The sequence below is a fragment of the Perca fluviatilis genome, chromosome 15, assembly GCF_010015445.1.
Source record: "Perca fluviatilis chromosome 15, GENO_Pfluv_1.0, whole genome shotgun sequence".
Lineage (NCBI taxonomy): Eukaryota > Metazoa > Chordata > Actinopteri > Perciformes > Percidae > Perca > Perca fluviatilis.
Window position 1 is genome coordinate 1,810,256 of NC_053126.1, and position 15,682 is coordinate 1,825,937.

The 15,682-nt window shown below is 39.1% G+C and overlaps 1 protein-coding gene and 1 pseudogene across 5 annotated transcripts; one reads left to right on the forward strand and one right to left on the reverse strand.

The window, feature by feature from the left end:
• The window catches only part of LOC120573863, a 53,882-nt pseudogene extending 46,380 nt beyond the window's left edge, over window positions 1-7,502 (forward strand).
• LOC120573867 (galectin-1-like) lies at window positions 6,038-11,873 on the reverse strand. Of its 5 annotated transcripts, none has more exons than XM_039823750.1 (6): window positions 11,689-11,873; window positions 11,357-11,497; window positions 9,916-9,985; window positions 9,697-9,761; window positions 8,613-8,781; window positions 6,038-6,149 (listed from the first exon to the last, which is right to left on the reverse strand). In XM_039823750.1, the coding sequence occupies exons 3-6, from the start codon at window positions 9,916-9,918 to the stop codon at window positions 6,147-6,149; spliced, it is 240 nt and encodes a 79-aa protein (XP_039679684.1). In that variant the 5' UTR covers window positions 9,919-9,985; window positions 11,357-11,497; window positions 11,689-11,873; the 3' UTR covers window positions 6,038-6,146. The 5 variants fall into 5 exon arrangements, with proteins under 5 accessions (XP_039679684.1, XP_039679682.1, XP_039679683.1 ...); XM_039823748.1 differs by having other exon boundaries at window positions 9,916-9,990; XM_039823749.1 differs by having other exon boundaries at window positions 9,916-9,990; window positions 11,289-11,497.
• Between the last annotated feature and the right edge of the window lie 3,809 nt (window positions 11,874-15,682).

The following is a 15,682-nucleotide window of genomic DNA, read 5'->3' on the forward strand; positions in this document are numbered from 1 at the left end:
TTGATAAATGCCGAGCTTTGCGTAGGAATCGGCGTACGCCCGTCCTACGCCTATTTTAGGTCGTACGCACGTTTCATAAATTTTTTATTACAACATTTTTATTACAACATTGTTGACGCGGAGCATATAAAGCCACTGTACAGAGCCGTCAGAAAAGTGTTTTAAACGTTTGTGTAGAGTTCCCGGGACACATACCAGTAAGAGACATTAAAAAGAAATAAATAATTGTAAATCATAATACTGTTAATGATGGTGCTGCAACCTCAGAATGGGATTAGTAGTAGTTTACTTTTTCGCCCGCAGGATTGCACCTAAATGAAATTATAGGTGTAGCCTATTAAAATTCCAGTTTTCACCAGTAATATTATAGGTTACCTGTGATTAAATATGAAATTAATACACTATATTAGAGCTTACGCATTGACTCGAGCAGCAATTTTCTCCCACACCAATTCTCGCTATTTTACAACAACTGCTGTTTTGCTTTTTTAAACTAAATACATGTTCAAACTCACTGTATGAGTATTTCCGCCGATCAGTTTGTTTGTGATTATCTCCTTAAGTCCTCTAATATTTCCTCATTTATGTCATGAACACATCCATGACGCATGGAAATGTCGTGTAAATCACAACAAGCCACAAAGAATGCTGCGACTTTTTGAGGACTGTACTGTAAAGTGCCTCCTGACCTATCTAAACACCTGAAGCGCATTTTCAGTAATATTTTTCCTTGTAATTATGTATGGTTTGCAAAAATGGGAACTGCTGCGTCCATGTAGATGATAGAAGCAAAGTGTATGTGCGTTGTGCGCACGCTACATTATGGCCAAGCACGCACCCCTAAAATATCATCTGAATAACGCGCCACTGACTTTAGACCAGGTTTTTCCTGGTCTGTGGCGGAATTGTTTTCTGAAACTGCAAAATAGCACCAGGGTACGTTTGCGCCTGAACCCGCCTCCTCTTTTCGCTGAACCGCCACCGGGAGCGCAAATACATTCCCAAATTTACCGACGTGCGTCTGTGGAGGGAAAAGTCTGCTGTGCGTTGGGTGCAAAATAGGAACGATACATGCGTCGGTGTACAAAGTCAATTGCGCTATCGCAAGATAGGGCCCATTGTCTGTTGTTGTTGCATTGCATTTCTGCAAAATCAGCAAAACTAAAGTAAAACAATAAACACACTATCTGTAATTGATGAAGAGGAGATGCATCTTGCTGAACAATTCACTTTTTCAATAAACAAATCATTATTGCAAATGAATCTCAACTAAATATGCTTAACCTGGAATAGTTAACTGACCAAATGATGTATTTTATGCTTTATTTGTTGATCCTTTAGAGGAGGTTAACTTTAGGTTGGAAACCACTGGATTCTAACTGTGTATAAAGTAATGAAAACTAGCTCCACCTCAACCAGCTTCAACAAGAAAATACCTCTTCTATATTGATGTATCAGTATTAACAATCTTATAGTGTCATTTATAATACTATATCAGTCACAGGGGGCATTTGTTTGCAGGACAAGTAGGCAGTGAAAATTACTATTAGAAATTGCTCTGACCCTTTTCTAATGCTGTTCATCATTTTGCTGCAGGTAGCTCAGATAAAGATACAAGTGGAAACCAGGAGGTAAGAATACTTAATTTACAAAATCTTAAGACTATTCACTGTATATCCTGTTGTATTGTATGCTCATATTTATCACAGAGTACATGTTTATTTACTTATTTGCAGCAGTCAGTGGAGATTTCTGAAGAGATCAACAAGAAAAAACAATATCAAAGAGAAACTGAAACACTGTTTGCCAGACTTCACCTTCGAGACAAATATCAACAGAAGTTGACACCAGCAGATTTTCTTAAAATAGGTCCAACTGTGAAACAGGACTATTACACATCTGAGAAAGATCTAGCTCATACTTTTCTTCAGAGGTTAATGATGTTAGACTACAGAGCCAGATATATTCCTGTAAGACAAGACAGTCCTGAGGTGAGCCATTTAAAACCTGATCCAGTGTCTGACAATGTTGAGACCGACAATGATGATTTAGATTTAGATGATCTTTTAAGCACCACTGTAGACTTTGATCAATCAAAACAGACTCATGTGCATCCAATGGATCTTCAAATGGCAGTATTTCACTGCTCAGACAGCTTTTTTAAGCAGAACATGATTACAAAGCTATCACAATGTCAGTACGCCTTACCGTTGCTTGTTCCTGACCCAGTCACAATGGATATTGACTGTCCTCTGTGGACATTCAGACAAATAAGAAAAACATGGAAGATAACTGAAATCAAAGATAATTCAAACATTGTCACCATGAAGAGTTTGCCCATCTGCAAATCTGAGACACCCATGGTGTCATTTCTCCGCCTGGGTTCACTATCTCTGTCTAAATCTCAGCTGATGAACACTTTGATCAACGACCGTCACAACACCTTCTTCCACAGAAACTGTCCAGGTAGCACCAAGTCTCGTCATCTGATGGATGGTGTGGCAGAGATTGCCTGGTACTGCCCTGCTGGAAAACCCAATGATGCCTTCACTGACTGCATTGCCTTCTGTAATCTTCATGGTGATGCTCTGGCAATTGAAAAACAGCGTGACATACTGATGGAAAAATCTTCAGTCAATGTTGTTCTTGTACCAACTCTGGAAAAAAGTGACAAAAGTTCTGCAGTTATCTCAGACCTTCTCAAGTCTCCGAAGCCTCTCATTATTCTGTTGGCTGATAACAATTGTGGTGTAGTTAAGATGAAAAAAGGTAAATACAAAATGGGTCTAAAGGACAGAAGCCTGTCGGATGTTTCTGAAGAACTTAAAAAAATAATTGGAGACATTTTGTCTGGACCCCATGCATCCTTCCAGCTTGAAACCATGGCTGAGGTCTCTGGAATCAGAGTGGATGAAGATGACAAAGACTGCCAAAAAGGGAAATCTGATGCAGAGCAAATAATGAATGTGCTTGCAAGGTTGGAAGTTTCAAAGATCAAAGATACATTTCTCCCTTGTCAAGGCCAACTGTGGAATAAGTGGTGCAGAATAAACAAAGAACTGTATCACCTTAAAGGACACATTGAGAAGGAGAAATGTCAAAAGCAACAGGAACTGATGCTAATACGACGAGATCAATGCACTGCTTCTTGTAGTGAACCGATGAAGTTGTTCATTGAAAGCCTCTCATCTTTGCCATCAACAGACAAAGAGTATTTCCTGAAGTGGACTCAGATCTTAATAGATGCCCTACCCACAAATGATCTCACTTCAATTCTCCAAAGCTATGATGCAAAGTGGTCTGAGGTCCTGGCTTTGAAGAAGAAGCATACCAAATCTGATCAGTTAAAAGAAAAGAAAACTGAGCTTGATCAAATAATAAAACTACAGTCAGCAACTTTTGGCTTGGAGCACATCTTTAGAGAAATGGGACAGATCTATGAAGCACATGCATCTCTGCAGAAACAAAGAAAGAGGGGACAGCCTGACTGGTCTAAATACCCTGAGCTGGCTGCAGAGCTGATGATATCAGGACACCCAATGGAGCTGATGGATGGTGATGCACGTCATGTGCCTTTGACTTGGATCTGTAGTCTTTTAGATGAAGTCATCAAGAAACTGGGCGACAAGAGAGTTTTTGTTTTGTCTGTTTTAGGCGTACAAAGCAGTGGAAAATCAACAATGCTGAATGCCATGTTTGGGTTACAGTTTACAGTGAGTGCTGGCAGGTGCACCAAGGGTGCCTTCATGCAGCTGGTCAAAGTGTCAGAGGAGATCAAGAAAGACTTTCAGTTTGACTATGTTCTGGTGGTGGACACTGAAGGACTGCGTGCTCTTGAGTTGGAAGGTAACGCCTCTCTTCACCACGACAATGAACTGGCAACATTTGTTGTTGGTCTGGGAAACATGACACTGATCAACATCATGGGAGAGAATCCAGCTGAGATGCAAGATGTTCTGCAGATTGTTGTTCAGGCATTCATGAGGATGAAGAAAATTAAATTTTCTCCAAGTTGTATATTTGTTCACCAGAATGTTACAGATATTGCAGCTGCAGAGAAAAATATGGATGGAAAGAGACGGCTGCAAGAAAAACTGGACCAGATGGCCAAACTAGCAGCCAAAGAAGAGGTCTGTGATGCTGAGTGTTTCAGTGACGTCATTGCTTTTGATGTGCAGAAAGATGTGAAATACTTTGCCCAACTATGGGAGGGAAGTCCACCTATGGCTCCTCCAAATCCAGGTTACAGTGAGAGCATCCAAGAGCTGAAGACCTTCATCCTCTCTAAAGCTTCACAGTCTAAAGGGATTACTCTCTCACAATTCAAAAGCAAAATTCATGACCTGTGGAACGCCCTGATGAACGAAAACTTTGTTTTCAGTTTCAAAAACACACTTGAAATTGCAGTGTACAGAAAACTTGAGGTCCAGTATGGGAACTGGACCTGGGCCCTGAGGAGCAACATGTTGACCATTGAGAACGGGCTTTATACCAGAATTGAAAATGGAAACCTTGACAAGGTAGAGCTCAATTATCTTCATAAAGAAATGAACAAAACCTATGGAGAAATCAAAAAAGCAATGACAACATACTTTAATGATGACAAAGACAAAGAAATGTTGGTTCAGTGGCGAGGACAATTTGAAAACAAAATCAAGGAGTTTCATGATGAACAAGTGAGAGGAGTTAAAAGAAAACTGGATGAAGTCATCCAGCAGAAGAATGCTTGTAAAAAGCTGGATGATAAGAAGACAGAGTTTGAGAACAAGCTGCTACAAAAGAGCAAAGAGCTCGCTCATCAGTTAAAGGACAAGGCAAAAGATGAAGAGGAACTCAAGAAGCACTTTAACTCTGTCTGGAGTGACTTGGTCAGTGAACTAACTGCAGATACAAAACCTATTGAGGACATCAACTATGAAAAAGATCAGTCAACTATTCTTCTGGAGCTTGGTTTTGAATGGAGTCTTATAGCTGAATCTGAAAGCAGTGAAAAATACAAAAACATATCAGAAGTTGGTCATTACAGTAATTATGTATCACATTCAAACGAAATAGAAAAATATTACTTTCAGTGGAGAGGTCAGTGTGTACAGCAATTGATCAGATCCCTCATTAACGATGTTGAAAAACAGTCGCTTGATGCAATTAAGAACAAACCTGTTGCTACAAGAGGCTACAGTCCAACTTACTTGCAAGAAGTGGCCAACAATGTCAAAAATAAAGTCACAGAATTTGAATTAGAGATAAAAAAAGCTCTAAAGAAAGAGTTTACGGTTGATCTCATACTGTATGTGTTTCACAGAGCAGAGAGTTGGCTTTCAGAGTCTCACAATAAATTCAAAGGAAACAATGATGCACTCAGTTACGTAGAAAGCCAGAAAATGCAATATTACAACATTTTCAGAATCTTCTGCAAAGGAAACTCATCTGCTGTTGTGCTTGGAGAACTGATGTGTGAAAAACTGAAGGTTTCCACTGTTGAGGCTGTCTGTAACAAGACTGCCATGGATCTCGCTGGAGAGATGAGGTGTACTTTCCCAGCATTCAGTGGGAACAGGCTGAACTTGGAGAAACATTTGTTAAAGTCACTGGCTGAGAAAGAAGACTTTGATGGTTTTATCACCTACATCCGGCACCCAAGGAAGCAAGTAGAGGCCTTTATAAAAGAGGAAGTAAAGAAATACATCTTCAGAGACAATAAAGATAAAGCACGGAATATACTCAAGAAAAATGTTGAAGACATCAAAAACACGTGTGAGTCAAGCTTTATTTGTTGCAACAGAGAAAGTCAAAAAACAAAGAGGAGACCTAGACATGTGGGTGAAGGAATTTTCCACTTTGTTAAAAGATCAGCTAACATTCAAAACCATCTGTTGTCAAAACTTCAGTGACATAAATAATTTTGACTTTCTAAAAGTAGAGACAGAGAAAGGCCTTGTATCTGTCATAAAGGAAGTGAGCAGCCTCTCACTGGATAAGATGGAGGAATTCAGGATGAAGCCTGATCAAATCCTCATCGATCAGCTGTGTAACTGTTGCTGGGTAACGTGTCCATTCTGTGCAGCTGTTTGTACCAACACATTGGAAGATCACAGTCCTGATGACCACAGCGTGCCCTTTCATCGATCTGCTGCAGTCAATGGTTTTCACTACAGAAACACAGAGATACTGGAGTGTTAATTTCTGCACAACAGATGTTGCGAGTGATGGACGTTTTTACCCTGATGAAGATCCAGAAAAGCACATTCCCTTTAAACAGTACCGAACTGCTGGCCCACGGTATGCTAACTGGAGAATCACCCCTGATGAGTCTAAGATGAAATATTGGACATGGTTTGTGTGTCGATTTCAGAAGCAACTGGAAGATCATTATAAATTAAAATTCCAGGCCCAAGGTGAAATTCCCAGTGAGTGGAAAACACACTCTAAGGAAGAAGCTATCAAAAGTCTGGATGAAATATTCAAACTGTGAGTGAGCCAACACAACAACAACACTGCTGAAAGTCATAATGATACTTGTTTTCCAACACATCCTCATACCTAAACGACAAAATAAGTAAATTAAGTTTTCCAAAGACTCTCAGAACAACATATATACGACTCTTCTATTTCCTGTCGCACGGTGGCTGTTTTTGACATATGACAATAACACTGACTGTAAATATAAGTTGTTATTGCATTTCTTATTAAATACATTAAAATGTATGTTTTGAAGTTCAATGAACAGGCAAATAGATGTGAGAAGCATATATTGTCAAGAATTATCAACTGCAATTACTAATGCAAAAAAGTAATGGAAAACATTTCTTTGTTAACCTTAATAATTTCAAAATAATTACATCTGAAAATCATTTTAAACAAGTATTGTCTTGTCGGTTTGTATTTTTGCATGTTGTACATCTTGTTATGAAAATCGCTGTGTTTAAATGTTTATGTGCTTGAAGCTGCGAAATGCGAAAACATAATGAAGTATAACCTGAGACTGCTAAACCGTAATCATATCAAGTAAGGATAAAGGCCTGGATAAGTATTAGGCATCTGTTGATAAGCATGTTTGTAACAATAATGATATTCAAGTCTAATTTGCAATGTAACTACTTCTTCAGTTTCATGCTTCCTCCCCGGGTGTACATGGAGGCTCGTTTGCTCTTCGTCTCACCCTAACTAGATGCAACAGGTTTTCTGTTTACCACAACAGTCTCTGCATTTCACAATTAATTATGTTGAACATTTCGAACAGAACTGATGAAGAATGCTTTGTTTCTTAAGTATTTGAAGTGTTAATATGTATTATGTTTAACTCATTTCAACCAATCTGTTATTTTGTCCATACAATGTTTAACTCATTTAATTAAATGTTGTATCCACACATTGTTTTTTATTTAGAATCTTTCAGTCATTACTATTCTGAATCCAAATGTGATGTAAACAATGTAAGAATGTAAGTCATTGAGAAGAATATTTTTTAGCTGTTATGTTATAATAAAAGTAATTACTTCATATCTACTGAAAGACCAGATTTCTTAGTTTTTCTAAAATGACCTTAGTGAATTTATTTTCATAGTCAAGGCAGTTTATTTATATAGCACAATTCAGACACAAAGGCAATTCAAAGTGCTTTACATAAGCATACAAAGCAAATAAAACAGCATAAAACTGTAGATTTAAAAGAATTCAAAAGCATAGAAGTGTAGGATTGACCAACTAATGACCTAAGGGAAAACAGTGGCAAAAAGAAAAGTTTTAAGCCTTAATTTAAAAGAACAAAGGGTTTGGGGCAGATCTCAAGAGATCTGAAGATTTATTCCAGATCTACGGTTGTACAGAAACTGAAAGCAAGTCCCGTGTTTGGTTCTGACCCTGGGGGACGGTGGTTCTGACCCTGGGGAGCCGGTGGTTCTGATCCTGGGGTCGGTGGTTCTGACCCTGGGGGGACGGTGGTTCTGACCCTGGGGGACGGTGGTTCTGACCCTGGGGACGGTGGTTCTTGACCCTGGGGACGGGGTGAGTGGTCTTATGATCCGATTAGAGCTCTGGATGGCTCGTAGCAGAGCAGCATATCAGACATGTATATTAGCCCCAAACCATTCAGTGCTGTGTAAGTCAAGAACAATATTTTGGAAATAATTTCTTTGATTCATAGGAAGCCAGTGCAAAGCTCTTTCTTGGTTTTAGTGAGGACTCAGGCAGCAGTGTTTTGAATACACTGCAGTTGTCTGATTTTTTCCAGAGACCTGTCAAGACACTGTTGAAAACAAAGGCATGAATACATTTCTCTAAGCCTTGTTGTCTAAGTCCTTTTAGTCTATCTATATTTTTAAGATGGTAGTAGGCTGATTTTGTAATTCTGTTGATGTGGGTTTTGAGTCCAGAATTAAACCAAGATTCCTGAAAATGGCTTAAAGTCTTAAACATCAGGGCTTCAAGATGAGCACTGACATGTGATCATTCATTTTGGCACCAAATATAATTAAAGTGTTATCCTTAGATTAAACGGCAATCTAATTGTTTTTAGTAGAACATCTCAAAACTTCTCCAAATAAAACCCAAACTAGTCTGTGTGACAATCCCAAATACACACATCTCCCCTTCCTTCAGTCAGATTCCCTCACCTTGACATCTGTGCCCCTCTGTAGGGGGTTGTGCATTTCACGTTTCTCATCGCCCCAACAACCGTCAATCTTTGAGTTGCAAACGAGAACAGCTCCATCGTCGTCGTGGAAACGAGGGTTAAAGTGCAGCGCCAGGTCGTCTGCACCACTGCCGAGGTCGATCTGGAATCTGAGGGGATCAGAGGTCATACATCGAGGTGTTTGCAGAGTTTAAAATGCCACACAGAATCAATATTCAGCATATAATCACCTAGGCCCAGTTTTTCAAAAGTAATCCAGTGGGATTTTGGATAAAATCTTGGAAATGGGTTTTTCAAAAGCAAAAGAGGGATTCCGAACTAAGATAAGACCATGTAATCCAATCTTACATTTGAGCTGGATCAAACCTGCCTTTGGGGTTTTTCAAAACTTTTGGTTTGGGATCTATTTGATCCAAAAAAAAAAAAAAAAAAAAAAACCAGGATTATCCTGATCCCATCAGAAGGGTGGATTCGATTGATTTTTCGAACCAAATAAAATCAGTGTTTTGATTTTAAGTGAATGATCACACAATCAATGTTTACTGATGATATATACATTTCTTCATATTTGAAGCATATGTGAAGCATGTCACATCTAATGAGATATGGTGAACAAAACAATAACAAAATAAGGAATGTAAAATGTTTGTTTATTACGGTGTTTCTGTTTCTTAAAATTAAAACAAACAATGGCTATTTGGGGTCACTGGTATTTTGCCTACCTGTTCTTTGCTAAGCCAGTAGGCTACATTGTTGGTTCCATTTAAGGCTCTGGTAAACAGAAATTTGGTATTTGGATCATAGTGATCCAATGCAATGTTCTTTTAAAAAACTGGCATAAAAGTAAGATGGATCAGTTGATCCTGGATAGCAAGACATGGGATTTCCAAATCCGTATCAATTTGATCCAGATTAAATTTTTTTGAAAAGCTGGGCCCTGGCTATACTACTAAAAAGAAAAAGTCAATTTTTTTTCCTGCAATGCATCTGTATAAATATCACCATATTATTTTATAAAGGAAAGAATCTAACTTAAAATAAATGTATGACTTTGGTTCACTTACCTCTCAGCATCATGCATGATTTCCCCCTTCACTTTCAGCCGATCTCCAACTCTCAGATGTACGTTCTTCATTTCAAGTTTAGGGGTTTTGAACGAGTGTATTTGAAAATAAGAGATTACTGGTATTCACAAACGTGTTGATATTTTTTAGTCAACAAATTACAGGGTGCTAATCCAAAATCTGTATATTATATGGAGTGAAATAAAATCATTAACTTACCATGCTTATTTTGGATGCTGGTGTTGGTGAACAACAGTCCTGGAGCTAACGGAAGATGTAGGAAGATCTTCTGCCCTGGAAGACAAAAAGTAAGTACTGTGACTGTGAAATGTCACCTAATTTATAACGTGAAGCACAAGATTCAGTGAAAGGACTTTTAACAGTTACAATGTCGGCCAGTAATCATCATGACAATCAAGAAGCCCCTTTCAATGCAGAGGCACGGCTCTGTTTAATCATTACTGATCAACTCAGTTTGCATAATGAGATGAATTGCCTCTTTGATCACAGAACAGACTGTAACAGCTGCACTAATCACTTACCGGGAGTGGCAGTATGGTATCACCATAGACCGTGTAAGAAGGGTATCACTGACGCTAGTTAGAAATTTAAATGTTGCAGTTCCTGACTGTGACCACAGGAGGGCAGTGAAACCATATGAGAGTATAACCGGTAACCTCATAATTATATATTCTTGTAGAGCTTTACAGGTTTTTATTTTCGTTGATAACAAATTATACATTGATACAGTCAGTATAAATATATGTTGTATTTCCACTAAATAATGTGGAGTTGGAGTTTCCAAATGTGACCACTTTTTCCTACAACAACTTCCGCTATGTCGCCGGAAGTGACAAAAGAAAGTAAACACGGGAGCTGTCAGTGGATTCAGAAATTAAGATTTAATAGCGAGTAAACTAAGCGATTCCAAAAAGATAGTGCTTTTTATATACACTAGGAGACTTTTGTATGGGAAACGGGTGCAGAGTCTAATAAAGGTAAATAGTTTACAGCCTGTTAACGTTTCTGGACTTGCGAAATTTGCTCTTCCACCTGCCAATAGCATACCGTTGCTAACGTTAGCAGCTAATAAGCCAGCGTTAGCAAGCACATTTCTTGCTGCTTGCTTCCGTGACTACACATATTACAGTCATTGTTTTTAACCACATAGGTCGTTGTATTGAGTTTAACTGTTACACGCATTTAGAGAAATGTAACCGGCCAACATCGGGTAGTTAGCATGTGTGGCAAAGAGAGTGGCCTATTACTCGAGAAAAACTAAAACTTGTCCGACAACGCCACTTGGGATAGGCCCAAGACCTTTAAGGAACAGATTCATTAATCAGAATCAGGGGTCAGGGACAATAAAATAATTACAAAAATATACACTTATTTAATTAAACATTTTAAAATAGCAATCTTTGTTAAAAATGTAAGTGATGAAATAGGAAAAACAAACAAGAAAAAAAAACACAATTCAAAACAATCAAACATGCATAATAGAAGAAAAAAAAAAAACAGCAAATCAACCAAAATAAGAGAAAAAGCAAACAAAAGAAACCCACATGCAATATATACAGTTAATAACCTACAATATTTCAAAACTGCTTTTGTACATGTATTCAAACAATTTTGTACAAGTATCCAAAAACACTTTCACCGGAATCCAGAACAGTGCTGCCAGTATCCAGAACAGCCTCAGTGGGGGGGAAAGAACGCGCCGGAGAGTACTGGCCCTTTAATTAGTCGTGGCACCTCAATAGGCCCACAGAAGCACGTATAAGGCTGCAGCCCGGTCCAGCTGTGTTAAGAAACACACCATTAAAACAGGCAAACACAGCAATTTACCAGATTACGGGATAGGCCGCCCTCAGACACCGGCGGAGGCACCCCCCCTCACGCACCCACACAGCGGCCCATACTATAACAAATAAGACTACGTCAGATCTTGATAACGCCAAATGGGTCAAAAGAGGGAGGCATGCAGCTTACCGAGACACCCAATGCCAGCAGCCCAGGCATACATCCACCCACACAGGGACATCCACAACCAGACAGGGTGAACTCTATAAAAGAATGCACATTAGTGCCACACGCACGGCGACCTAGGGCAGCGGCAAGAACATAAAGCATGCCAACCCGGACACGTCTCCACAGACACCCAGGAGAAGACAAAGAAAACACGAGTCTACACACAGGCTTAAATAGAGCCCCCACCTGCTCCCAATCAAAGGGGATGAGCCCCAGGTGTGCTGGTGCACACTCTCGTGCAACAGTAAAGGGGAGGGGCAAACCTCATCCTGTCACACATGCATTGAAAGTAACCAGCTGTTTGCCCATCAATTTGGTGGTCACCAAATTTCTCTCTTATATTGCTCCTCATAACCACTGAAAACTATCAAAAAATCGAACCCAAAGTCCAATTATTATGGATGTTAGTATATATTATTATAGTATTACATTAAGCCACGTTAAGCTTTTTCCTTAGGCTCTAATGAAGCAGAAACGCTTAATGTCAGATAACTTCCATAATAATTGGACTTTGGGTTTGATTTTTTTGACAGTTTTCAGCGGTTATGAGGAGGAATATGAGAGAGAAATTTGGGGATCACTAGGGCTACTCCCTCTTAGTCGATTAGTCGACTAATCGGTCGTTTTGGTGTTAGTCAACTTAGATTTCTTTAGTCGATTAGTCATGTTTTATGCTTTTTTCATGCTGAATGACTTATTTCCAAGAAAAGTACGAGCACATCTGTGGTAAACACAAGAATTAAAAGTGGTCGATTAAATCAACTAATCGATTAGTCGATACAATTGAATGAGTGTTAGTCAACTAAGAAGTTCTTCAATCGAGCACAGCCCTAGTGATCACTGATCGTTGTTTTCCGACCTTAAGCCACGTTAAGCGTTTTAGAATGTAACCAATTTAATTTGATAGTTGCAGTATTTCCCACCCGAATGAGCTCACTTTAAATCACTTTTTATTTCCTTCATTGCTGAGAGAGCTGTTCAAAATAGTCAGAAAACGGTCTTGGTGTTACTTGGTCTTCATCATATCAATCTTCAGGTACAGTCTCACGATATGTAACGTAGCGTTACTGAGTTTTGTTATAATCACTCTAATGCTTTACAGGGATCAGGAGTGACACCGTCCTGCAATGTTCACAGACATGGACTGTAAGTCACAATTATGTTTTTCCTTTTTATTGTCTGAGTCATTCAATTTTGTGTTTCTCTGTGTGTGTGTGTGTGTGTGTGTGTGTGTGTGTGTGTGTGTGTGTGTAACAGTATGGCCATTTTTAAATCTTCAGTTTATACATGGGACCACACATACACTGACAAGTCAAACCATGAGATATGACTAAATGATTAAAACAATAGCTTATATCAGGGCTGGCTTCATGATATAAACTGCTCTAATTATTCAACTGATTGATTTTTTTATGAACTTGAAGAGCTTTATACTATGATGCTGTAATAAAAAAAACTATTGAATTTAGGGCTGCTCAATTATCGAAAAAATAATAATCACGATTATTTTGGTCAATATTGAAATCACAATTATTTAACACGATTACTCATTAAAATTTGGATATAATGGATAGTGTCCAGGGTATAATCTGTTAGTGTCCTTTATCTCACAGAAAGAGTCTTTGGATCAGAATAACATCTGTTTTACTACTGTGAGTTGGTTCAGCTTTACAGATATCACACATAACGTTACACAGCCAATGAACAGTTCCACAGATATAACAAAATGTGCATCTCACATCACATGTTCACTCACTATGACCACTACTACTGGCATTACGAAACATTGTGCCAAAATATCAGAAATATTGTCGCCGTCAATGGGCTTATTTGCTAGCTAACCTTAGGAAAAATCCAGCACATAGACGGTACCTTAGAGTAACGTTACGTGAAACAGGTGATTTAACGTCCCTGCTTGTTTACATACAGTTTAACAACAAAACTAAATGCTTAGGGAACATTACTATGTTTTTTCATGTTGTTTTTGAGCAGTATGCCTATGCACCACCACTAAGCTGGAAAATGTTTTAAACAGTAAGTGAATACAACGTCTATAGACAGTATACTGTCTATAGACGTATTCAGCGGGGCGGGGGGCAAAGGCAGAGGGACCGCAGGGTTAGCTAATGTTAGCTGTTCCCAGACAACTGAGTTGGTTTTGCCTTTTTTTGCTCACCAAACGCTGCTGCTGCCATCTTTACTCGCGCTGAGTTTTTAAAGGGGTGATAGAATGATTATAGGGTATTTTACACTGTTCCTTAAGGTCTCCTAATGGGGTATGTAACATTGGATGGGCTGAAAATTGCCCGAATGCTATTTTATTTGGCCCTTAACTACCCTGTGAATATGGCTCTATTTGGAACAAGAGCTTTTCTTCCAAATATGGTATGCTCATTAATATTCAGAATGAGCTACGCACTGATTGGTTTGAGCAAACTACATAGAAACACATGGGAGACTCGACAGCAGGTCTCACTGCAAAGTTATACATTGTTTGTCGGGCTATTACGTTATTAAACTATATAAAGCTCAAATATGGGACGTTTTATGAAAATTGATGGCTTATTGCAAATTTGGTAAGACTGTGTGTCGGAGTTCAGCTGCCGGGTGCTGCCTGTGTTGCTGCCTCGCTGCACGGCCTGCCTTCCTTTACACACCCCGGCCTGCTCTGAGCTCGATTGAGCTCCGTTACGGCTTGCAGCCCACAGCACTCCATATCCGCGCAAAGTCACCGTTTTGGGGTTAATGGACCAAACGCTGGTGCTCTGACAGGGCCTGCAGCTCCAACACAGTCTCACTCCCAACACAGTCTCACTCCCTACTCGTCAAATGTATGACGCATGGTCAAGGACCCTGGCGTCAAGTTTCAACGAAATAGCGGTACCCTTGACGTTATTTTTTCGACGAGGGGGTCCGTCAGATAGACATTCATGTTATTCCCTCACCGTCGGATATCGACGAAAGAAAAAAACACGCCCCCCGCCCCTTAACTCGAAATCTGTGACAGTTATTATTGGTATTTTTAGCCCAATAACCATTGTTTTAATCAACATTATTCACGAGATATTATCATGGTTTATATGTATTTCTTTTTATGTTATTATTTCGGTCTATTTCAGCCAGGGAAGCTGGATTGCTTTTTTGTTGATTTATATTTTTTAAACTATAATGCTACATCTATCAACATTTATTTAGATGTTATCATTGTATTCATTTCTTTACTTTAATAATATTATTTCGGTCTTATTACAGGTGAAATATTACAGTATATGCTGTAATACAGAACATTACGATATGATCCTAGCAGGACGCATTCAAAGCCGATAGGCCTATCCCCCAATGCAATGCGGCCATTCATTTCAAAGAATCGGGCAGCGATCAGCTGGTCTTTAACGCCAGTATGGCTTCAATATACATACAGTGCCCTCCACAATTACTGGCACCCCTGTTTAAGATGGGGTCATGGACTTCTAAAAATTCTCCTTTTTTTTTAAACAACATAGAACTCAAATGCAAAAAAAGAGAAAAATCCAACCTTTTATTTAAGTACATTACTTTGGTGGTAAAAGAAAAAAATCGCATTTAGAAAAAGAAAACTTGAAATCATGTGTCCCTCAATTATTGGCACTCCTGATGTTAATACTTTGTACAACCCCCTTTTGCCAACAAGACAGCACTTAATCTCCTTCTATAACATTTCACAAGATTGGAGAACACAGAGAGAGGGATCTTTGACCATTCTTCTTTGCACAATCTTTCTAGATCATCCAGAGTCCTGGGTCCTCTCTCATGCACTCTCCTCTTGAGCTCACCCCACAGGTTTTCGATTGGGTTGAGTTCTGGGGACTGAGATGGCCATGGGAGGACCTTGAGTTTGTGACTGCTGAACCATTTTTGTGTAGATTTTGCCACATGTTTAGGATCATTATCCTGCTGAAAGACCCAGTGACGACCC